At 47.4% G+C, this 25,869-nt stretch overlaps 1 protein-coding gene across 1 annotated transcript in view; it reads right to left on the reverse strand.

Moving 5' to 3' along the window:
- LOC111861803 (laminin subunit gamma-1) overlaps nucleotides 1-25,869 on the reverse strand; it is a 149,159-nt gene that overhangs the window by 82,510 nt on the left and 40,780 nt on the right. Inside the window, exons 3-6 of the mRNA XM_023846667.2 lie at nucleotides 6,241-6,358; nucleotides 5,292-5,478; nucleotides 4,065-4,195; nucleotides 3,302-3,480 (exon numbers count right to left, since the gene is read on the reverse strand). Of these exons, the coding sequence (XP_023702435.1) occupies nucleotides 3,302-3,480; nucleotides 4,065-4,195; nucleotides 5,292-5,478; nucleotides 6,241-6,358 (615 nt within the window). The remainder of the gene's footprint in view (nucleotides 1-3,301; nucleotides 3,481-4,064; nucleotides 4,196-5,291; nucleotides 5,479-6,240; nucleotides 6,359-25,869) is intronic.

Below are 25,869 nucleotides of genomic sequence, written 5' to 3' on the forward strand. Positions count from 1 at the left end.
GCAGTCGAAAGATGGCCTCGACGCGACATTTGGTAACATGCAAGAACGGGAAGGAATACAGTAGAAAGTAGGAGAAATTGATAGTACGAAAGCTGATGTAACAAATGGGAGACTTTCCGCTGAATTTTGAACGGGAATTGCATTAGTTTATGTTTAAAAACTTGGAGCTCACAACATATTTACTCTCAGTACGCCACAGCCCGAGGCAAGTGAGGTCTGCGTCCTCTAAGCAGAGGATGTCAGTGACACACGTGTCTCCACCTCAACCACAAAAAAAAGTTGTTTTCTCCATAAGTTCTTGTCCGTCCAATACTCGGAAACGCAAGTAAATGTAAAGATAGCCTCAAGACTCATTGCAAATACAGACAAATGGTCACGTGATCACTAAACTGTTCTCGGCACGACTCTAACTCACACGGTATTACCTCATGCAGAACTCATAGAAGCCTATGACTACGAACAATTTTATCGTGTGGAACCTGACGCATCGGAGCGCACTGCCTCCACCTTCAGGGTAGAAACAAGAAGAATGGGCACCAACTGTTTAGGTCACTTCCTGTCATGCAGATGGTATCAGACTGCACGGTCTCACATCCCAAAAGATAGTCTCCTTTTTCTTCACGCGCATTTCTGTTCCTACTGGTCAACAAGTAATATTACACTTACTTAATTTTTCTGCCCAAATTCTTGTTTCAATACAGATTTCCGTGTTAGATATAAGGTAAAATTTGCCCTGTGCTCAACTAATTAAACACTATGGCACGAAGGTGTATGGCGATATAGATACATACATCCACGTATTCTTGACCTCGGCACTACTTGAGGGAGGGATGAGTGGGAACCTGTCGATATAGTGACGGGCTATGGGTTTGACGGCCAGGGTTTGATTCCCGGCAAGGGTAAGATTTTTATCTTCTCCATAACGTCCAGGCTCTGGGGCCCATCCTGCCTCCTACCCAACGCGTACTAGGAGCTATTGCCCAGGGGTAAAGCGGCCGAGGCGTGAACCTGAACACTCACCTCCATATAGCGCCGAGATCAAGAATGGTGGAGCTATACCTCCACTCCCCCACATGTCTTCATGTTATAATAATTAAGCATATGTTGGATATAACATCAAATATTGGCATAGTCTTCCACGTGGACAGAGATTAGCTCCATCTAACAGACGCAAGTTTAGGTTTCGTATTTTTACCTGATGACAGAAGCAAAATCAGGTTTCGAGACGCTGTTTCTCTGTAACCAGGGGCGGAACAATGGCTAATATGAAGTCGCGTGTCAGTTCAGCGATACACCTTGACCCCAGACTTCGAACTGTGAGAAGTTTGAAGTTTATTATTGCAGATTATTATACGAACAGGGACAAAGTTCGAGTTCTATCATCTCTGATATAACTGCACGTAGCCTCCTAAAAGAATCTACCGACGTTTCGGAGGAACATATCGCCTCCATCTTCAAGTTCTAAGAATAAATCAAGCAAGTAGCTCTGCTTGCTACCTGCTCCATGTTTTGTTGTTCCTTAATAGTCGACCCGTTTAGATAGTATGTTCCTCCGAAACGTCGCTTAATTTCCAACAGGCCACATGACGTTATAACAAACTGCCGCTGCGCTTGTCGACGCGCAGAAGCGGGCCGCGTGTGGAGCAGGGTCGAGACATGGAGCCGCCAGGGAGGCGCCAAGCTCGTCTCGTGCAGTCCGCTCCCTATATGGTCAAACTGTGGGTCCACCCAGCCTCGTCCTCCATATCACAGCACAGCGGAGCCGACATCTGCCACTGATACATCCGAAAACAAGGCGAAAATGACGGACCTGAGTCCATACCATCCCTTCCTATCTCTCTAAGATATATTTTAATATTGTCCATTTACATACGTCTTGGTCTTCCCAGTGGTCTCTTTCCTTCTGGCTTTCCAAGCAATATCCTATATGCATTCCTTTTCTCCACATTACCTGCAGGTACATGGTCCGCTTCACGTCCCGGCCGCTTTACCCCCCGGGAAGGAGCCCCGGTATCCATTATATAGGATGTTCGGTGAACCTCAGATCCGGCCTGGACAACGTGGAGAAGATAAAATTCTAGTCTCTACCGGGACTCGAACTCCGACTCCTCGGTCGTCCAGCCCGCAGCCAGTTGCTATACCGACTGCGCTACACCGGCTCAGATTAAGATTACTGAATCCTGGGATATGATGCCGTGTAGCTCGGAGAGCCACCCAAGTTTCGGAAGACACATCTCGACTCCAACTTGAAGGTCGATAAATAAAGCAAAGAAACAAACAGAGAACGAGGCAGCAAACAGATAAAGATGGGGGATATGTGCAACCTCCGAAACGTCGTGCTCCCTCCAAATTAGAGAGAACACCAGGCTCTATAACACTAGAAAAGTTGTACTTCTATTTGCAGTATATACACCTTTCGGACGCGACCATTCGCATTTCTTTGAAGTCTAATTATGACGCCGTTAGCATCCGCAAATATACAGCGTCATGGATCGCAAATAAATGGGCCGTAGCCTATTTCAAAGTAGCTTAATCTCACATCCGACGCTCCAATCAATCTTTTTTTTTCAAGCGGTAAACATTCTGACTTCATTTTCGGAGGTCCCCGTTCAAATCTTGGCACCTATTGCCCTTACCGAGTTTTTTCGTAATCTTTTCAGTTCTACCGCCGAAAAAATTATAAGCTAATGTCTTCAATTTGGCCACGACCACTTCCATCCATATCCTTTCCATTTTCTTATGCACTAACCATCCTGGCATTCGTTGAGCTCTCCCATTTACGGTGCGCGTTCTCACACAGACATTCATACCAGGAAAACATTACTTTGTTAACAATTTACCAGACTAATCGGCGTCATGACCAGAAGATGTGTTCATATGTATTTATTTTCTGATGCTCTCAGTACAGTGAACCCTTGCTAATCCGGATAATGGATAATCCACATCGAAATATGAGAAATGAAAAATTCGGTTCACAACTGAGTGCGCAAGTATCGGCGCACCTTCTCACAGAGTTTCATTAAACTTGAGCCAAATAAAGGGATGCATTACTCTTGGGGAATTGCATGTTCATCCCCTTTTCCCGCCCATTTCTTCACGACATCGCGGTCTTGTTTCACAGTTATACTTCCTTACTGTCGACGCGTCCCACTGGATGGTGGTTAGGTGGGTGCAACAACCGATGTGGACGTCATCCCTGCCCCTCGATTCTCTGGTGAGCCAACCCACGCCGACTAAGCTGAAGACTATCCAACAGACGATTATGCTTAGGGCACTAAAAATGAAACGTCTACTTACTCACCCCTGCACTCATGAGCGTCGTGCGCTGACGCGCGCCCCCACGGCGCGTCGTTATAGAAGGGCAGACACTCGTTGCAATCGAGCCCCGCCGTGTTGTGCTCGCAGCGGCACACGCGCCGCACGTTGCCATCCAGCGCGGTGCTTGCGACGCACTCTGACGCGTGTCCGTTGCACTTGCACCTGCGGACGAGAGCGGGCTCAGACAGTGGCGCTACTGCATGCATGGGAATGCGAGAGACCCCTCGCTCTACTGCATGCAGCGGGAATGGGTGAGTCCCCTTGCTCTACTGCATGCACGGAAATGGGAAAGACCCCGCGGGACTCATGACCCTATTTTACACTCTCACGACCCTGGGAGTTGTGCATCTCTCTTCAAAGCATGGAATTCGGCTGAACAATATTCAGAAATTCAGTATGTACCTCACAGGAAACACATCACATCTCCGCTACAGAGCCCAACTGGTTAATGCTGTTTGGAGAAACAGTCGCTGTTTATTGTGAGAACCATATGGAACACATAAATACACCGTGTGGGCAGAATGCAGAGACTTTATATATAAGAACTGAGTCCGTATCTCACAGGAAACACATTACGTCTCCGCTACAGAGCCCAACCGGTTAATGCTGTTTGGGGAAACAGTCGCTGTTTATTGTGAGAACCATATGGAACACATAAATACACTGTGTGGGCAGAATGCGCAGTTTCTATATGCTGAAGCGGGTGGTACATATAGTTACCGTTACGATTAGCATGCAACTCTCACCTGGCTCCCACGGCGAAGTCTGAGATTGCGTAGAAATAGGATCGCAGCACTTGCTGGTCGCCGAATACTTCGTCGCCGAAAGTGTTGAGTCTGTCAAGCGTGATCCGTATATCAGTGGCTGTCACCCACTCCTGGAAGGCAAACAGTTCGGGGTTACCTTAGCAAGTGCCCAGGCCCGCCTGGGATGTGCTCCAAGGCCAATGTCTCTCCCCTCTGTAACCTGCCAAGAAGCGGATCAGGGACGAAGTTCCCAATTTAAAGTTCGAGGATGTGACAATGTGTTGCCTGGTCAGGGCCACTGCACACATCAGGGTGGCGATGGTGGAATGGTGAGTTCCAGGGAACTGAACACGGGCCACAGCGGACAGAAGCCGGCGTCTGACCGCCTCTGCTATGGCATGACCATACAGACATACACACATACATTAATGTGACATGATTACTTAAACATTGTTAGTTCTGCAGCAAAAGGCTTGACAAACAAGCGAGCCATCGCTAGGCAACGGCCCGCGACAATAGAAGAACAACTGTTGTTAGCAGTGCGTTCTCTGCAGCCCGTGCCTAGGCTATACAACGAGAACCGTCGAGGCAGGAGTTGCGACGAGGTATAGCGGTGGTCAGCTTAAGACCGTTCAAGTGACTAAACTGCCGTTGTAGCATAAGATAAGTAAGCTAGGGAAGATCTGCTTTGCAAAGCCTGGACTGACAGAGGCCTCGTGTGTAGTGAGTGCAAAAGGAAGAATTTCCAGTTACACGTTATATATGTGCGAAATATACACTTGACGAAAGGCCAAGCATGTTCATAAGAGACAAACCCACCTTCTCGTCAGAGAGGATGTTACATAAGGACTATTACCGCAAGGGTTCACTTGCAAGACGAACTGATTGGTGGTAAACTGCCAGCCGTAAAGTTAATTCTCACTTAACTCTGAGGAGTTGCGAGACAGTCACCAACCGATAAGGACACGAGTACGGAAGCTGAGGAATCTATACTGTTGGGAACATTACCAGGCAACGACTGGTGAAGGCACAGAAGATTATATGTGCGCAGTACAGTTATTTATAGAGTGCGCAGATCCGTGAGGATGATATAACTACATGCAGTTACGAGTTACACGTGTACAACAAAACCAATTGCCAATCTAAACATTAACACGTGACAATACATACATACAAAGACACATAAACACACACACAGTGGTGCATGTACAAGAACGACGTACTAACCTGTAATTCGGGGCTGGCGTCGAAGTTGTAAGCTGACGGCCGTCCCTCCAGAGTGGAGAAGGCGACGTTACCGCCCGTGAGAGGGGAGATGTCAGAATACTCGGCCGTGCAGAGAGCCCGGGTCTCCTCGGGCCCCTTCCTGGTGTAACTGCTATCAGGTAGTCCATACGTGTCCCGGCAGGTGGCACTGTGCGCAGACGACACACACATACAGAGGCTGCTCCGAGTGTCAGGAACGGGGCTCAACAAGGACTGTGGGTGTCTCAGAACTGGGTTAAATTGTAAGGTAAAGGTAAAGCTATCCCTGTAACAGGCCGTGGAGCGTCCTGTTCTCAAGGGGAACACGGTAGCGTACTACGCTACAAGCCAGAAGATCGCGTGTTCGATTCCTGATGAGGTCACTGGATTTTTTCAATTGACCTAATCCTTCCAGCCGCACTATCGCCCTGGGGTCGACTCAGCCTCTAACAGAAATGAGTACCAGGAATCTTCTTGGGTGGTAAAGGACGGCAGACACGTAAGGCTGGAAACTTTACTGCCATCTGTGAGTCGACTGTATAGAAAGCGTGGGAGCCTCGACGTCTCACAACCCTATGGGCCTCCACGGCCTGTTTACTTCCAACATAACACTGGAACCGGAGACCCCGATCAGCACAGCACTCTTGCTCCGCAAGGTTGGCTACTCAAAGCGTGACTTACGCCTCAAGATGCTGTACGCTTTACATAACACTGGAACCGGAGACCCCGATCAGCACACAGCACTCTTGTTCCGCAAGGTTGCCTACTCAAAGCGTGACTTACGCCTCAAGATGCTGTACGCTTTACATAACACTGGAACCGGAGACCCCGATCAGCACAGCACTCTTGTCCCGCAAGGTTGCCTACTCAAAGTGCGACCTACGCCTCAAGATGCTGTACGTAGACAATACAAAGATGGACACTCACTCACCTATAGAACTGGTAAGGAATCCAGGGCCCGTCTTCGCTGGTTCGCTTGTAGATAGCAAAGCTTTCGGGCCTCGGGGAATAGAACCAGAGGCGGACGTATGTGATGTCAAACGCCTTGCCTGTAACAAGAGTAGACATGTTCACTGCAACTCAGTGGAGCCCCGTAATACAGATGCTGAGGCACCAAGGTTCTGCAGTAAGTAAACTGCACTAAACCGTCGCTAATCCGGTTACAGCTGATCCGGATCGAAATATGAAAAATTGCCGTTCACTGCTGGGTCCATACTTTAAAAAGTCATGGCATTTAGAAAGGCAGATGAGTCATTTCAATGTTCAGACGAACTGCAGTGTTACGTTCAAAACCAAGTACAACTTCTGGGTCTTCTATTCATGAATACATGTAGTGTCTTTATATAGATTTAAAAAAAGACTCTACAGCGATACTTTGTTATTTATTTTCATCAGAACTGCTTATGTCATTAAATTTTCCATTTATTTGTGTTGTAAGTTTTTTTTATCATTTACGGCTACCGTTTAGGAGCCGGGATAGCTCAGCCAGCGTAACGACTGCCTACGGGCTGAAGACCGAGGGGTCGGAGTTCGAGTCCCGGTAGGGTGAAGAATATTCTGTTCTCCATGTTCTCCATAGGTACTGGGGCTCTTTCCTCGGGGGTAAAGCGGCCAGGGTATGAAGCTGACCACTCACTCGAACCGCGAGGTTCGGTGGCCCACAGAAAAATAAACTCGTAATGCTCAAATTCGGAAGTAAAGATCCTGGGGTTCAAGTTTGTATGTTTTGTTCGTTGCACTCTTCAAGACACAATCCCACCTCAGAAGTTGGTACGGGCGCCTAATGATGCTAAGTTATCTCCGTAACCGGTCGCTGAAGCCCATAGCATTGTGAGACGTCGAGGCTCCCACTTTTTCTCTAGACAATCGGCTCACAGATGGCTCTGAGGTTGTCAGCCTTACGCACCGGGCGCGCTTTACTCCCCAGGAAAATTATTTAATTAATTCCTGGTACTCATCTCTGTTAGAGGCTGAGTCGACCCCAGGGCCATAGTGCGGCTGGAAGGATAAGGTCAACTGATAAAAATCCAATGACCCCCATCGGGACATGAACCCGCGACCTTCCAGCTTGTAGCATAGTGCCTCAACCAACTACGTTACTGCGTCGCTAATTATGAAATTCTTGCTATAGCGATGTTCAGAGACTTTCTGCTTGGTTGTAATGCCGTGCAGTTAGGTTGTTTCGGTGGCACTTGTCGCTTCCATATTCAGGGGTCGATTTGTAAGCCAAGCAAGAAACCAGCAATATGCAGGCGGCAATTAAGATAGAGGTAAAACGTTCTTTCCAGACGCCTGTGGACTTTACCCAACTACACGGCTTCAAGAACCAGAAGCTCGCACTCTTCCTAATAACTGCGGTATAAACTTTTGCATGGTGTTGGGAAAACGCAGGGGTGAGGCGTTTCTATCCACGCCATCTTGTGGGAAGCAGTGTAACTACTTTGCAATGTTACGGCGGCCCTCTCGGTCTTACAACTAAGTGCTTGTTTTCATATGCAATTTAACAGCGCTTTTAAAGTCGTGCCATAAATCAAACGCTTAGTCGCCGGCTTCCCGCCTCGGGTTCCATCCCAGGTCAGGTCATGTGCGATTTGCGGAGGCAGGTTCCCTGAGATTTCTCATTCCACAAAATGCTCCATACTCATTTATCATCCGGGGCTGGTACAATAGCCCAAGTAACTTGGACTGCCTCAGGAATCGTCACATTCAGCGCGGTGGCAACTTCAAATCTCGCGCTGTCTGCACTGTTTCCTGCCAATATGTCAGTAGACAGTGAATGAGCTCAAAATATTGTACACCGATTTTTACCGTAAAAAGGTAAAGCTATCCCTGTAACAGGCCGTGGAGGCCCATAGGTTTGTGAGACGTCGAGGCTCCCATATTTTATAGATAATAGCCTCACAGATGGCGGTGATGTGGTCAGCCTTACGCGCCGGTCGGCCGCCCTTTACCCCTAGGAAGACTCCTAGTACTCATTTCTGTTAGAAGCTCAGTCGATTACAGGGCCATAGTGCGGCTGGAAGGATTAGGTCAACTGAAAACTCCAATAACCTCATCGGGGATCGAATCCGTGACCTTCCGGCTTGTAGCATAGTGCCTCAGTAAACTACGCTACTGCGTGACCCATATATTTTTAGGGACGACGCCATAACGACGGCCCCCAACAAATTCGCGAGTCTTTAATGTAGTAATTTCCGTTTAATGCTTGTGCATTCCACCGGGTTTTCCACCCATCTCGAGCGTATTTAGGTTTGAAAAGACATTTACACCGCAGGCCCATATTCCGTGTTTTGATTACCCAATGTTGAGCATTCCCGTTACGATTAGAAAATATGCGTTTCTACATGCTTCACAATTCTCCATATGGTCCAGAAGTTCGTGCGGCAATGATCTACATTTGTAAATCGAGTTACTCACCCCATTTCCATTGCGACAGTCACTCAGCTGTCTCAAGATGGCAATACGATGCTACCGTCCATACGCTCCTCGTGTCAGTTTTGAGAAACACAACATACCGCTTTCGGTGGCTCAGTAGGCAAAATCACATTTTATGATTGCCGTTTCTCGACACACGTCCTCTCTCACCTACCTTCGTCATTATAGATCTACTGACAAATGTGTGGACCGTAAATATGTATATATAAGAAATGTACCGATCTGTTTCTGGTATAAAACCTGCGACAGTTATTTCTCATGTAAGTCTGGAAAAGCATCTCCCCAAAACTTTTTTTTTTCAAACCAGACCTGCTATCCGCTAATCATGTATTCGGGATGTTTCGGATCGAATCTCAGTTGGGACACCGACCATCCTGACAGAGGAGCTTCGTGGTTTTCCTCACTCCCTCCATGGAAAAGCCGGGGAAGTACCTCAGGCCACGGATGCTTCCTCCCAAATCCTTTCCACTTCATTATTCACAAATAATCCTATAATTTGACACTTTATAATCTTAAGACACCAACGCCTTAAAACACACCTCGAACCTTACTTATGAAAAGCAGTCTTGCATTTACAAAATATGTTTCTTGTCTTCATAACGCATGCTCTGTTTCCATAAATGCACCTGAGGTAAAGGTAAAGCTATCCCTGTAACAGGCCGTGGAGGCCCATAGGGCTGTGAGACGTCGAGGCTCACACATTATCTAGACAACCGGCTCACAGATGGCGGTAGGGTTGTCAGCCTTACGCACCGGCAGCGCTTTACCCCCATGAAAATTCCTGATACCCATTTCTGTTAGAGGCTGAGTCAACCCCAGGGCCATAGTGCGGCTGGAAGGATTAGGTCAATTGAAAAATCATATGACCTCATCGGGAATCGAACCAGCGACTTTCCAGCTCAGAGGATATTTTTACAGCTGCATAACAATGCTTTCAGTCGCTCGGCCTATGCAGCGTCCATTGACAAGGTAACGGAATATTCAATTTTACATATCATCTCGGCATCTTCCTGGAAACCTGAAGAAACCCATGCGATTCTTAAGAAGATAACAGTCGCTTAGAGAGTCGAGAAATGATCAGAACTTTATGGAACCCGAAGTTTCACTAGCCTGCTCACAAGAGCCCGTCACTGGTCGCTGGCCTGTGCCAGATAAATCCAGTCCACAAACCTCTAATCACATTTCTTCAAGACAGATTTTAACATTACCTTCCACTTACGCCTATGTCTTCCTATTGGTCTCTTTCTTTCAGCTCTCCCCGCCAAAACTTTGTATTCATTTCTCTTCTATATCATTTATTCTACGTGTCCCTTCCATCTCAGCCTGTCGGTAGCATCTGGCGACGAACGCAAGCTAAGTAGGCTCCTCGATACTACGTCTCCCAACGCCCTTAAATACCCCCAACTTGTGTTCTTCCCTGCGTGTGAGAAAGTGGAGTCTCGCATTCATCCAAAACAAGAGACAAGATTGCTTCTAAAGACTTCACATTATGTATGGGGGAGTGGTGGTATAGCTCCACCATTCTTGAAGTCAGATGAAGGTACTGCTTAAGCCCCGGGGAAAGAGGCCGCAATATCCATTGAGGCTGGCTGGGCCCAAGAGCCAGTCCGGACTTTGTCCCGTCGCTACTTGGGAATCGAAACCCGGCCCTCCAGTCCACAGCCCACCGCTATAGCTCCTATGCCGTCGCATAGCCGCCGCATCACGTGAACAAACTGCCAAGCTCACTTTTTGGAACTTATTCATTACTCGTTATTCTGAAAACTAGAGAACACAACAAAAAAACAAAATCCGTGGCCTGTAGTCCGCAAGCGAAATATGCCGACCGAGCGACCGCCGCTGGTCGGCGACGTTAGTGCCAAATTTTAGCGGATAGATGGTGTCACGTGGCCAGGGCAACGGATCCCCACAGCCGTTAATCTCGTTTTTCTAGACCGGAGACGCTATTTCCTGGAAACTTCAATTATCCTCACGAGGCTGAGTGGACCCTTTTGCACTACTTCTCAGAAAATCTAGCAGCGCCGGGAATCGATCCCGGGATCTCTGGATGTGTAGCCAGGAACTCTGACCACTAGATCACAGAGGCAGTCACTAGAGAACACACCCTATCGGAAAATGAATGCTTCCGTCTGCTGTGTCTCCTCAGAGAAACTCAGTCTCCATCACAGGACAACTGTTAGTATAACTATATAAAGAGCTGAGACCAGACTTCGTCATGGGGAGATAACAGAAAATGCACAGTATAAATTGCGATAAAGAACATACAGGCCTGAAACTAAGATGAAAAGGGCAATGAAAATTTTACGCAAGAAACCTAGCCAAGAAACTAAACGCATGAAAAATAACACATAGGATTAATACCGGAAGATGGACAAAGGCCCCCCCAAAAAACAATAATTCTGAGTGTTATACGCCATCGTCAGAACCCTTTTGAATCTGACAAAGTGCCAATGACTTGTACAATCCGAGGGACAACTGTAATTACTCTCTCCTTAATGCATCACCTGATTACAACATAGTTTTCTTAACGTGACTCATGGAGGCAGCGCTAACAGCTTACTTCACTGCTTGAGTAAGTGTGACGCAACAAGGCACAGAGATGCGTGCAGTTCTTACACTCCACGTGAGCTTACCAATTATCCCGCCAGGTGGCTGCTCAGTCGCCGACTGTGACTTCTCCACGTCCATGGCTACATCCACTATATTTCATATATGTTCTCGGGACATGAGAAACGCCGTACTGTCAGGGCGTGACAGAAACCGATTTCCCAGATTAAACCGGTCATGAATTGTATACTGCCGTATTATTTTATGGTGACTGCTGAGCGCTGCCTGGGCACACGAACTCATTCCACTGAATGTATGTGGATCATGTCGGGGCCTACAAGGCGTGAGCTGGAGCCCGGGCAGCCACAAATGCGGGGACCCTAGCACCCCACTGCGAAACCCATATGAATATATATTTAACATTATAAATACAGGGACCGGAGAGATTGCAGTCGACGTACCGCCCAGACCTCAGTCAGGGCTGGACGGGCGAGAGGTCGGGATTCGAGTCCCGATAGAGGTATAAATTTTCACTTCACCACATCGTCCAAGACGGAGCACGCGGTAGCATAGTTGGTTGAGGCAGTATGCTATAAGCCGGAAGGTTGCGGGTTCCAGTCCTAATGAGGTGGATTTTTTTTTTCAATTGACCTAATCCTTCCAGCCGCACTATGGCCTTGGGGTCGACTTAGCCTCTAATATAAACGAGTACCAGGAATATTCTTGTGGGGTAAAGGGCGACCGGAGCGTAAGGCTGTCAACCTCACCGCCATCTGTGACCCCGCATGTCTAGAGAAAATGTGGGAGCCTCGACGTGTCACAATCCTATGGGCCTCCACGGCCTGTTATAGGGATAGCTTTACTTTTTTACCCCCATACGCCTTCACGGTTTAGTGCTGAATTACTTAAGCACAGAACATACTTCATTTGTACGTCATATAATATATGATATATCATAATATATTATATATATACATAATGTGAGCAACACTAACGTACATCGATGGAACGTCAAGAATAGCAAGTCCCACCTTCTTCATTTCTTCAGCTAAATAAGGTTATAACCGGGGCTCGACCCGAGTCCAGTGGCTTATGGCAAGTTACCTGCGTGCTAGGAACTGGTGAAGGTAAAGCTGACCCTGTAACAGGCCGTGGAGGCCCATTGGGTTGTGAGACGTCGAGGCTCCCACATTTTCTCTAGACATTCGGGGTCACAGATGGCGGTGAAGTTGTTAGCCTTACGCGCCGGCCGCCCTTTACCCCAGGAAGATTCCTGGTACTCATTTCTGTTAGAGACTGAGTCGACCCCAGGGCCATAGTGAGGCTGGAAGGACTAGCTCAATTGAAAAATCCAGTGTCATCGGGAATCGAACTCACGAACTTCCGGCTTGTAGCACAGTAGTTCAACCAACTACCCCACTGCGTGCCCCTGCGTACGTAAAGAAAACAATATTTAAAATTTCTATTCCCATTTTTCCCAAAGGTTCAGGTGGAGGGGTATGACGTGTGCTCCACTCCCTTCTCCGCCCACCACAGGAACCATCTGACCAGCTGAGTACCGCCTCATAAACCAGGAAGTTTGTTACCTCACTGTTAGACAAATTCAATCCAGAGACCGCCTGAATTCACTGCAATGAACAGTAGAGTTTGCGCACAAAATCTGAACGGCTCACCTACGTCACACGCTCGCTTCCTACTCTTGCAACGGCAAAAATTGTTATGCTGTGGGAAGGCACAGATCGTCTGTCACCTCAGGAGTCCTGGTACCGCAGTCGGTATAGCGACTGGCTACTGGCTGGACGACTGACGGGTCGGAGTTCGAGTCCCGGTAGGGTCAAGAATTTTCTCTTCTCCAAATCGTCCACCCAACCTCCTATCCAATGTGTGCCGGGGGCTCTTTCCCCGGTGGTAAAGCGGCCGGGGCGTGAAGCTGAACACTCACCACGGTCAAGAAAATGTGGATCTACACCTCTACCTCCACATGAGCCTTTATGATGTGGTGCTTAACTAAGCACAGGGACAACTTTACCTTACCCCTGTCACCTCTCAACAACGGGCGTCACCGCTCACATTTTGTGTGCCTACTCTACCTTCTGCTTCCAGCGTGGAATTGGAGACAAACCTAACAAATGGGACACAATTATGAATGGTGAGATAATGTCGCCGTAATGGGTGAAGCTGACGTTTCGGCACGTGATCACAACGTGGTAACATTCTACAGCTCAGATAAAGGAGGCCTGCCACTGGAAAATGAATACATGAGGATAAATCCTGCTGATAGAAGGAAGACAGGAAAGGAAACAGCCAAAGAAATAAAACAAGTTAGGAACAAATCCGTTGCTAGGTAACAACCGTGAAACAACGCTCGCTGCTACACAGCAGATACTTAACAAGCATAACAGTGAGGAACGGTGTTTTCTAAGCGGACTGTACCGAGATGTTATGCCCAAGCCAGTTTGGGGCAATAGTTCAGTTGGGAGACGGCAGCCAACCGGCAATGGCGAGAGGGTGGAAGCTGAAGAATCTCCACTGTTAGAAACCGTTACCAGAAAAAGACTAACGGAGACTGTAACAGACTGAGAACACTAACGTGAGTGTAACAGTCAACTGCAAAGTGCAGACACGAGTTGTACAAGCGGTCAATAAATTGAGTCACCAATCTAAACTCCCTCTACAGTCACTCACACACGTCACAATATTGTAACAATGGATTCGTAGCTGTCCTGTGTAATGAAACACCACGCCACGAAGGTGCATGGTGGAGCGGAAGTATAGCTCCACCATTCTTGACCTCGCCAACAGCTTCACGCCCCTGTCGCTTTACCTCCAGTACCCACTGGATAAGAGACTGGGTGGGCCCCAGAGCAGTTCTCGACGTTGTGGTGCCCCTTCTGGGGATCGTCACCCGCCCATCCCGCAGCCCATCGTCATACCGACTGAGCCACCGTATCAGAGAGAGGGAGAGTATATCTGACAAACTGCACGTTTCTCTCTCAGGAAGTGAGCTCGAGAGGTGTGCCCTCATGCCAACCGTCCGCGTCCCGTTTATTCGTTTATCTCTACTTAAAGTCTACAATACGTGCAGATGGAGTAGCTCAATAGGTTCGATTCCCGACAGGATAAAGATTTTCTCCCTTTCCACAACGTCCAGACCGGCTGTGTGGGGCCCATCCAGCCTCCTATCCAATGGGTACAGGGGATAAAGCGACCGGGGCGTAAAGCTAACCACTCTCCATCTCAATAATGGTGCTGCTATACTTCCATTTCCCCATACGTCTTCGTGGGGTGGTGCTTAACTGATTAAGCAGAGGAGCAAACTTTCTCCCCTTCTGTGCTACACACGAGGTACCCTTTTGGTACGATTTTGCACGACTTTGAGCATTCTCAACAACAGAGATGAATTATTTCGCACGTTGCCATGGAAACACATGGAGAGGGTTTATTACCTATTCGGTCAGTACGTGAACCCGGTTATCTTGACAGAGTTTCTTTTTTCTTTGGTGTGGGGGGGGGTTGGTTGGGTCGATCGTTTCCAAGTAAAAAGTCGCTACTGCGTGCCCCTCATGCATCCCACCGCACCCTAGATTTAAATTCGCCAAAATTAAACCCTCTGGATGTATGAGGCCAACAATTCTCTCGAACTATGCAATTCGATACCAGTTACGAAAACCAAAATCCTCCGCGACCCCTGCCTCAAACCATTGCTGCTAACCATTCTAACGTCTTCACTTCCGCACTGCCCCTTATCAGAAAGACAAACGGGCGAAGCCTGGGAACCTTCTAACAGAATTATGTTTTTTCTTCCGCCCAAAATAGTGTATCTCCCTTCTCCTACTCTTCTAATGTTCTTATTATGACCTCACCGCCATTTGTGAGCCGATTGTCTAGAAAATGTGGGAGCCTCGACGTCTCACTACCCTATGGGCCTCCACGGCCTGTTACAGCGAGTGAGACAGGCCAAATGAAACTAACGATAATGTAACAGACAGTAATAACCTGTCAGTCAGTACGAACTGTTAGCCTCTGAGGGCGAGCGCATCATAAAGACTGCCGCTCGGATCAGCTGCGCAAGGAACAAGTTCGGTGCACTGACTAGACTCCACATGAACACCTGTGAACATCCATACCATTCCTCCACACTTGGCTATTCGAGTGATAGAAACACATGCTACAGTCCCATTATTCTCTGGTGACCACTGCGCAGAAACAGCCGACTGTATCCTCACAACCTTGTGTAGGGTTGTTTACTGGGAGAAGCATTCCAGATAGACTGAATATGGTGAAGCAGAGTGGTAATACTATAGAATACAAAAGCACTGGCCTTTACATACTAAGGAAACTGCAAGATACCTAAAATGTGTCAATATGAAAACACTAGAGAATATAAAACATTCGCTATTATGAGCTAAGGGAAGGCAAAGGTAAAGGTAAATCTGTCCCTGTAACAGGCCGCGGAAGCCCGTAGGGTTATCAGACGTCAAGGTTCCCCACATTTTCTAGACAATCGGCTCACAGATGGCGGTGAATTTGTAAGCCTCACGCGCCGGCCGCTCTTTATCCCCCAGGAAGATTCCTGGTACTCATTTCTGTTAGATTCTGAGTCGACTCCAGAGCCACAGTGCGGCTGGAAGGATTAGGTCAATTTAAAATTCCAATAACCTCATCGGGAATTGAACCCGCGACCTCTCGGCTTGTAGCATAGTGCTTCAAGAAACTACGCCACCTTGTCGGGACTTGAACCCGCGACCTTCCGGGTTTTATATGCTACCGCGTGCCCTTTAGTTCCTCCTTCTTACCTAACGGCACGACGGAAGTCATAACACCCAAACAGAGAACTCTACCTGTAACAGCCGAACGAATCCTGAGCTGATGAATGAGAAGAGCCGCCACTGGTCTAGAGGCCAACCTAAAGATAATGTTAGTGCCCCCTGGGCCAGAACCCATGGGCTTCAGATAACATCGCATAGCTTTTATCCGGACCTAATGAGGCGCAGGAACGCCCGCCCACCTGCGCAAGGCCTGCAAATCCGAGCAGGTGGGGCCAAGAAATGTCATCAACTCTGAAGTGACGCCTGCCACGAGCGATCGTGGTGCGAGTTAGCGAACCGTGGAATTACACGATCTGTTTCCACTCAGCCACGCGACTCACACACTCAGTGCGCTTGCAGTAAACACCGAACCTCGACTAACTTTTAGCAAATCTCGTTGTCTGTGTGTGTATCTGTGTGTCCTCTAACAACTTCTGAATGCAGTGTGACATGAAGCTTTAAACCCAGAACAGTGGAGCCAAAAGAGGCAGCCATTGCTAGGCAACGGCTCAGAAAAAATATCCCCGTGACAACTAATACACAATCGACAATAAAAGAATTATTCGACGCGGTGTTTTCCATGCGGTCCGTGCAATATCAAATAATATGTAGTGAAAGCACACTAAGTGATTAGTTCTTCATAATTTGTATTCTAATTCACTGCAATTGTTGATCATCTAACTGAAATATGCATTAACTTGAACTTCACCCTGAAAAATTGCCTTGGGAAAAACTAGAAATAAGTAACTGAATGCAATGCGTGGCCCATTTAAATTGCTCATGACGTAAACATACAGTAAACAATGACGGTCCATCCCTCTCTATCTTGCAACAACCTGCCGTGAGCGGAATGCGACAGGATGTGGTCCGCCAATCCCACCCCTGCAGCTGCACGTCGCCTGGCAGCCGTCATTAGTCATTAGCAGGGCCCGGATTTTGATGACATGTCATCTTTTTTTCCTTGTATCCTATGCGATGCTCTTAAATATATACACGCAAATATCGGATATGAGCTGCTGGTTGCAGAATAATTTTTTGTTATTTTTTGTCATTTTGGGGAATTTTTGGGAATTTTTCTTCACATTTTCTCCGAAATGTGAATAACTGGGAAGCGAAGTGTTCCTTCTTTTGTCCTTTAGGTCATTTGTCTGGATTTTTTCGGTCATTTTATAGGTCAATTTTAATATTTTGAGGTCATCAAAATCCGGGCCCTGGTCATTACGAACAAGCACGGAACAGGTTGGTCTAGAAGTAACACTGTGGACATGTGTTCGGGAGTTTCTCGGTTCAGCTCTCGGCCAGGACACACTGTATCTTGACTGAGGTTTACTGTGGGTTTTCTCCCGTCCGCCCACACGAATTAAAGGGCAGTACCTCGAGTAGGCCACGACCGCTTCCTTTCCTATTCATTTACTTTTGGTGTCACCATCCAGAGCTCTCTAAAGTCTCCATACTGAAAAAGCCGTCAAGAAATCCACGAAGAAAACGATCTGCATAAACAAAAAGACCCTCCAGCAAAGGAACACCACCTTCCGGCAAGCTACTATGATACTGACGTTTCGGAGGAAGAAAAACTCCATCTTCTGGGTGAATAGTAAGGCAAGCGGTCGGTATAGCGATGGTAAAAGGACTGAACGACCAGGGTTCGATTCCCGGCAGTAGAGAAGTATTTCCATATACTTCATAACGTTCATACCGGCTCTGGGCCCCACGCAGCCTCTTATACAATGGGTTTCTGGAGTTCTTTTTCCCGGGGGTAAAGCGGCCTGGGCGTGACACTGGCAGCTACACCTCCACTCCCCCATTATGTCTTCATAACGCGGAGCTTAATTAAGAACAGAGACGTCGTTACCTTTACCTCAGCAGCGACAAGCAACCTGAAATGGGACGGGCCTTTAAAGGAGCCCAGAGGGAACCAATAGGCGCAAGAAGTCAGTAAATAGGTCACAAATGGAAGTAAAACAGCTGTCATGGACGTAATAGGTTTTCTACGTGTGTCACTAGGTGGCAGCACAGTCCAGCTTCATGACAGTCTAGGTAGCGGACGCGCATGTGCATATTCAGACGATGGTTTCAGTAGTCAAAACGGTGACCGTGCTTCAGGAGTATACTACCAAAGAGCGGTATTCTATTATGCGTTTTTTGTTGGCTAAAGGACTCGGTGCAAAATATATTCATAAACAAACGTTTCCTATTTGCGGTGGGAAGTGTTTGTCGCGTAAAGCCGCTCACAACTGGGTGGCACCCGTTTCGCTTCTGACGAAGTGGTTGAAAAGCACGTGCGAAAGTGGTCGATTTCTATGCTGCGGGTTTCGACGCACTGGTAAAGCGATGGGACAACTGAATCAATGTTGGTGGAGGGAATGTCGAGAAAAAATGTTTCTTACAGGCTCGAAATCAGATGTTTTACGTTTTATATTCATTTGTGAACTATTTACTGACTGTCCCTTATAGTTGGCCCTGGCAGCATCTGCAAAAGTGGAATGACAGGAGAAGACAGGAGACCAATGGGAGAATCCTTGCTCCTACTGGCGGCTGCGGCTGCTGTGCTATCAAGTTTAGTGTCTCAGTATACCGGAAGTTGTCTTCACGCAGCTTTCCGGCTTACTACGTACCTATAATCACGCCTGAGATGAATCGCCACAGGAGAGAGACCGCAAGTGTCACAACATGTACAGGGGTCCAGACAGTGTTCGATACCGTGGTAACGCGGGTCAGGTCGGCCGAGAGACTCCCTGCAATGGCACCTGAGTCCTCTGTCCTAACTAACCAAGTTCGAGAGTTTTGGTTGAAGATTACTGCTAACAAATCCCAGCTAATACTCGAACAGGCTTTAAACTAGGAAATTAATGAAATTAATCACAAAAGCAATAGCGTAGTTGGTTCCTACAGGCCGGAAGGTCAGGGATTAGAGTCCCGATGAGTGGATTTTTTCAATTGACCTAATCTTTCCGGCCGCATTTTGGCCCTGGGGTCGACTCAGCCTCTAACAGAAATAAGTAACAGGAATCTTCCTGGGAGTAAAGGGCGGCCGGCGCGTAAGTCTGACAGCCTTACCGCCATCTGTGAGCCGAATGTCTATAAAATATGAGAGCCTCGATGTCTCACAACTCTGTGGGCCTCCACGGCCTGCTACAGGAATAGCTTTGCCTAATCTTCAAAGTCTGATGGTAGTACTATGAACCGCTCAGCACACCACGAGTGTCTCCATCCGGTTCGCTTCTGCAGCCTCACCCGTTTCTTCAATTGTTTGTGTTATAAATGGCCACACTTCCGGAAACGGGCTGAGGTGGGAGATATTTTTGGCGTGGGTTTTTAAGGAGGGAGGGAGATAAATGGAATTTAAAACACAGGAATGTTTTCCGAGACTCGCAGTTCCTACAGACAGACGCCAGGACGTCCCTTTGACAGCGCCGACACGAACCGCGGCAAGACCAAACCCTTCGTATTGACCTTTGGCGTCTTCACTTCGTCCGCAGGGCCTTTATTTACCGGTTGGTCTTCGTAATTGAGATGCAGCGCTCTGTGAGGTGGGAACTCAATTATTTATTCCTTATTCCTTATTTTGAAAAAATAAAAATAAAAGTAGGCTTACGAGATCACCATGCTGCCTGTGTGTCTGTATCCACCCTATCAACTTCTGAATGCTTCAACCAATCTCTATGAAACTTGGTATGTATAGCATGGCACATGAGTCCGTCTCATCGGCGTACTCCATAAATCCCTCCCATCTGTCTGTGTCTGTATGTGCATCCCTCCTATCGTTGCTAGGCAACGGTTCGGTAAACTGTATCCTCCTTTGGTTGCTAGGTAACAGCTCAACACGTCCCCGCGGCAACGAATACATACAATAAAAGGACTGGTGGACGTAAAATTTACTATGAAGTCCGTGTCTTGTCAGAGGAGAGTCTGTGGGTCTGTCTGTGTATCCCCCGATCCCATCGTTGCTTGGTAATAACTCGGTAAACCAGTTAATGCTGTTTAAGGAAATAATCGCTGTTTATTGTTAGAACCATATGGAACATACAAATACACTGAGTAGGCAGAATGCAGAGCCTTTATATATAAAAATTCAGTCCGTACCTCACAGGAAACACATTACGTCTCCGCTACAGAGCCCAACCGATTAATTCTGTTTGGGGAAACAGTCGCTGTTTTTGTGAGAATCATACGGAACACACAAATACACTGTGTGGGCAGAATGCGGAGTTCCAATATGTTAAAGAAGGTGGTACATATAGAGACCAATGGGCTTTGACAAGTTAAAGGAAACTGGGGCTGACATGTGAATGGAGACAGACGCGCTGAGGGGACTACTTCCAATTCTTTAATGTGTGACAGATCCGCCACTGATGCCCTCTTACTTAATTGACCACGATTCAAGTTACAGCTAAGGGAGGGGTCGATATCAACCTTCTTCCTAAACTGATGTTTACTCTATAATTATTGACATGAATAATTCAAGATTAGAAGCCAAACTCTTCAGGCACCACAGCGACTGTTCTCATCCCGAGCTGTGTGTCACACCAATCCGGTATCATAACACAACGAATTTGAATTTGTGCCGAATATCTGTATGGGTGTGAAACTTGGTCTCTCGCTCTAACAGCGCCCCTTAGGCTCAATATCTATACAAGTTCTTCATTTTTAAAACCAGCACATTTCAGATTTCTAGGCGGTAGTGTAGTTGGTTGAGGCACTATGTTAAAAGTGGGAAGGTCGCGGGTTCGATTCCGATGAGATCATTGGATTGTTCAATTGATATAATCCTTCTAGCCTCACTATGGCCCTGGGGTCGACTCATCTTCTAAGAAATGAGTACCAGGAATCTTCCTGGGGGTAAAGGACGGCCGGCCGGCGAGTAAGGCTGACAACCTCACCGCCATCTGTGAGTCGATTGTCTAGAAAATGTGGGAGCCTCGACGTCTCACAATCCTATGGGCTTCCAAGGGCTGCTACAGGGATACCTTTACCTTACGTATCAATTACAAATATTTGTCAAGATTTTACAAATGTACGAAACAATTCACTGGATCACCGACATTTCTAGATTTATAATAGTTTCAAGGTTAGTATATACTATATGACTATACCATTACCGCCTCCTTCCAGATACTTTCAAATTCATCATTCATCAATGATCCCGCCGTTCGACGCTTATATACGCTGAGATGTTCAGTGTCACTGAGAAACTCACAAACAGAAATTAAAAGAAATTAAAACTCGTGTTCCTGAAGCTGCTCCTGCGCTGATCTGAGCATAATTCCATTAAGGCGTATGGAGGAATGGAGTCTTAATCTCAGGTATCCACACTCTCGTGGCTAGGCGCGAGAGCAGATTTCCTTTCATGGGAAGCTGATGGTAGGTCAGAGAGCGAGCAATTCTGGACTTATTTTGGAACCCGAAGTTTCATTATAGTGTTCATAAGGGTCCGCTACTGGTCTCTGTCCTGAGCCAGATGAATCCAATTCACAAGTTTTTACCATATTCTTCAAGAACTTTTTCAGTGTTACACTCGCATCTACGTGTAACGTGCCGGGACAGCTCGGTCGGTATTGCAACTAGTCTAGGGGATGGATGGACGTGGTGTACCGGCAGCAGCAAGATATTTTTCTCTTACCTATATAATCAGTGAAGAGGGTTGTATCCGTGGAGGTTAAGCGACAGGAGCGTGAAGCCCCATCTAGAACCAAAGTTAAGAATGATGATCAGACCCCGAAGATGAAGGTGAAATTCTACCTGAATACGCGGAATTACTTTAACATTAAAAGCCTCAAATCCAACATTTCCCGTTATCTTCATTGCACGTTCTTCCCAGAACTTACAGTTTGAGAAAGCTGTTGGCGACGTTTGTAAGCTGCGCGCAAGCCTGTAAGCTCACGTACCTCTGGCTATTGTACTCGTGACTGTCTGGTCTTGAGGAGCATACTCGTACAGTCCAACTATTTATACGTGACCACTCTCAACAGAGTGCGCACTGGATCTGGTCGAGTCCACTGACTGAGGTAAGGGTTGTAGGGTGTTATAACAGGGCCTTGGTTACAGTGTGTCACCCTCATTCCAACACTGCTGTTGCAACCACTGCCCCGCTACGTCCTGCCATATCTCACCACATGCACGACCCAGAAGCCAGGTCTACAAATGCAACCTTCTAACTGATTCAGTCACTATCTTCCGGCAGGTGCCCTTACGTTCCGTGTGGGCGTGTCCTGTACGCAGCCATCAGGCTGACCCCTGCCTGCCCGAAACCCACAACCGGCAGGACAATGTACAGCCCCAACAATCTTGAAAATAATTCAGGTTCACTTAAGACTGTTCAACGCAATCCAAATCGAGTATTTAGGCCGTTAAAACAAAGTGGTAACTTTACGTATCACCTGCGATCTGCTGTCCCTGGAACAGGCCGTGGAGGCCCACAGGCTCGTGAGACGTCTGCCATCTGTATGGGCAGATGGCGGGGTTTCTGAAAGCTACATCAGATGGTGCATATAGTAATCACCTTGCCTTTAAGGGTTAAGTTGTGGAAACCGTGAGAATATCCGACGGTACAGTACGAGTATGGGGCCACGCAGTAGCGTAGTTGGTTGAGCCACTATGCTACAAGCCAGAAGGTCGCGGCTTCAAGTCCCGATGAGGTCATTTGATTTCTTTCAATTGACCTAATCCTTCCGGCCGCACTATGGTCCTGGGTAGGACTCAGCCTCTAACAGAAATGAGTACCAGGAATTAATTAAATAATTTTCCTGGGGAATAAAGCGCGGCCGGTGCGTAAGGCTGACAACCTTGCCGCCATCTTTGAGCCGACTGCTTAGATAATGTGGGACCCTCAGCGTCTCACAACCCTACGAGCTTCCACGGCGTGTTACAGGGATAGCTTTACTTTACTTAATTTAATTTTACTGTACGAGTATGGAAGACGGATGCTGACTGGTTTAAGTCATCACGTGACAAACTCTGCCAATAGGTAGCCGCTATGTTGTTTAAATCTGAAAACCACAGCAGCAGTGCAGGTGTGGGTAAGAGGGCCAGCTCTATTCTCAAGGCCCACGCATTTTGGTCATTATCACACACAAATGTAGGTTCTCTGTGACTGCCCGTGACAAATGGAAAGAAGATTAGTTTCTTGTATGAAAGCAGTGGCGTGACTTGGGTTTCTCAGAAGCAACAATTATTCTGTACTAATCTTAACTGCCCTAATCATTACTTCACATAAGATTTAGTTTCGCCCTTTGGAACCTGAAATCCTGTTCATTTCGTTACACACGAAACGCCGCACCTGGGTCGGGTTGAACACCGCAAGGTACTGTCCTGGTACTCCTTAGGAATGACTGAGGAAGACAATAATTATTTCTGATATGATAGTTCGTGGGTCTTCAAAGACAGACAGAGATAATTCAGTCGACGGACTAGACAACCGAGATATCGGGGTTCGATTTCCCGTAAGGAAAACAGTCTTTTCTCCAGAGCGTAGAGAGGCTCCGGGAGCCACATCGGGTGCTGTGGGCTGTTCCGAGGGTGAAAACGGCCGGTACTGTTGATAAGGAACAGATATTACGTACTATTTGTAATACCGGTATTTATTGTTCAAGTGACAAAGTTGGTACAGTTTACCTAGTACGTATATAATACATTTTCGAAAATTCCACCGTCAACTTCAATGCAATTTGCAGCTCGTGTGAGGACATGGCGTGTTGCTCGTCTGTACAGTGAACTAGCTCTATCTCGGTGCAACTCGTGTGAGGACATGGCGTGTTGCTCGTCTGTACAGTGTACTGCACAGCTCTATCTCGGAAAGTGCTCGGAATAGGACACATGCACATGTACATCTTTTTGTTTAGATTGACACACATCATGGCCTCCCAGAATACTGACCGTTCCTCCTGGAACATTTCGTGTATGTATATACAATACACACAAGCTGGGAACAACAGATTCTGTCCTAACTAATGTAGCTCACGCTACAACAGCATCTTACTCACTTGAACTGTCGTATGATTGACCGCCGCCACGTTTAAGCCTCCGGCCGTGGGGATTCGTTGCGCTGACCACGCGACACCCTCTATACGCAAAACTTGGAAGTAAACTTTGCGGACAAGCGGCTGTCGCTCGGTCGGTATAGTTCGCTTGCGGACTAAAATCACGGAGTTTTATTTTTTTATATATTTCCTTTGTCTAACTTTATTTGCGCGGGTGACGTCCTGCGGTTACATTGGCCTTTATATGGTTAATGGGGAGCTAAGAGACCGCCACTGGACCCAGGGGATGGGGCGTGGGGAGGGCGCACAGCGTCACACCTCCTCAGTCTCGGCGAGAGACTGAGCCAGTGCAGCTTCGTGATGTTCCCTGCTGACTTTGAGTCGTACAAGAACCGGATAGAATTAAATACAAAAATCACGCTGACAAGTGACTTCGCCCATATTTCCTTGCTTATCTGGCAACACGGCCGCTCCTCGAGCCTGACTCACATCAACTCGCGCATCGCGTGTTCAGGCCTGCACCGACACCGCTCTATATCTACACTCGCGAGGTGCTCGGTTCGAGCCCCTGTTGGGACGCTATGGTCCTCTTCAGTCCCTCCAAAAAATTTTCCGGGATAAGTACGACTAATGAGAGCTTAGTCGTGGTATTTATCACTGGGACTAGGTGTACCTACAGGCAACCACTGCGTGCTTCGCTCTGTCGGCGCACTGTTACCATAATCTCACGCAGCACCGTACATATTTTACTGTACAGAGAGAAATTAGCCTCCAGTTGCATCTGCAGGAAGCGTCTGTAGCTGCAGTCACTCGTATTAACGTTCGAGTCTGTCTGCACCAAAACAGCACTGGCCAACAGTGTTACGTCAGCGCTGTCGGCCTCGAAACAGCGTTGGGAAAGAGGATGTTCGCCGGCTATATAATCTACTTGCCACCTCTGTTCGACTATGAAATGTTACGGAGCTGCGTTTGCACGCCTCGGAATTTGGAGTTGAAAAGGACCGACAAACAGTGCTACATTCTTCCGTCCGACTCGGGTATTGCTACGTCACATACAGGTGGGGGACAGGAATCAGTGAATGTTATCAATACCGATACTAGTGTGAACAGAATGGAAGCACGGTGGAGGGGCGGAAGTGGAGACGTGGAGGGGGTCAACCGGTGGGACATCTTTCCGTTGCCTTAGTATACTAACCGAAACAACAGTGGGAAGAAATATCATTGTTATGGGCTCAAATCGTGCTAGAGAACTGTGACAGCTGGCGACTAACAATGCATGGCTAAATACGCCTCTTGAGAGTTATTTATTTATTTATGTGTTCAATTTTAAATCATAACATTCAGAATAACCGCGATCTCGCATTTCAAGCTATTACGAAGTAGAACACCCAACCAGAAGTCTATACCATCACCGATTGTAGCATCTCACAGTTCTATCTCCTCGGATATAACGCCGTGAAGCTGAAAGTCAACCGATATTGCCTGAAGATGGATGTGACATGCTCCTCCGAAATGTCCTTTCTTTTTCCAGCGCATTATACGGAGACAACCAAGAGGACAGAACTCAAAATTATGCTTTTTTTTTATTGCTAGTGGGGTGGGACTAAGTCCCTTGTACTGCGGCCACTTCTGGCCTGTTGTACCAGCCCCAGATGATAGGTGAGGGTGATTGTGGAGCAATTGGTGGAATGAAGATTGGCAGGGGAAACCGAAGTACTCGGAGAAAACCTGCCCCAGCGCCACTTTGTCCACCACAAATCCTACTTGACCAACCCGGGATCGAACCCGGGCCGC

The sequence above is a fragment of the Cryptotermes secundus genome, unplaced genomic scaffold (assembly GCF_002891405.2).
Source record: "Cryptotermes secundus unplaced genomic scaffold, Csec_1.0 scaffold620, whole genome shotgun sequence".
In the NCBI taxonomy this organism is placed as follows: domain Eukaryota; kingdom Metazoa; phylum Arthropoda; class Insecta; order Blattodea; family Kalotermitidae; genus Cryptotermes; species Cryptotermes secundus.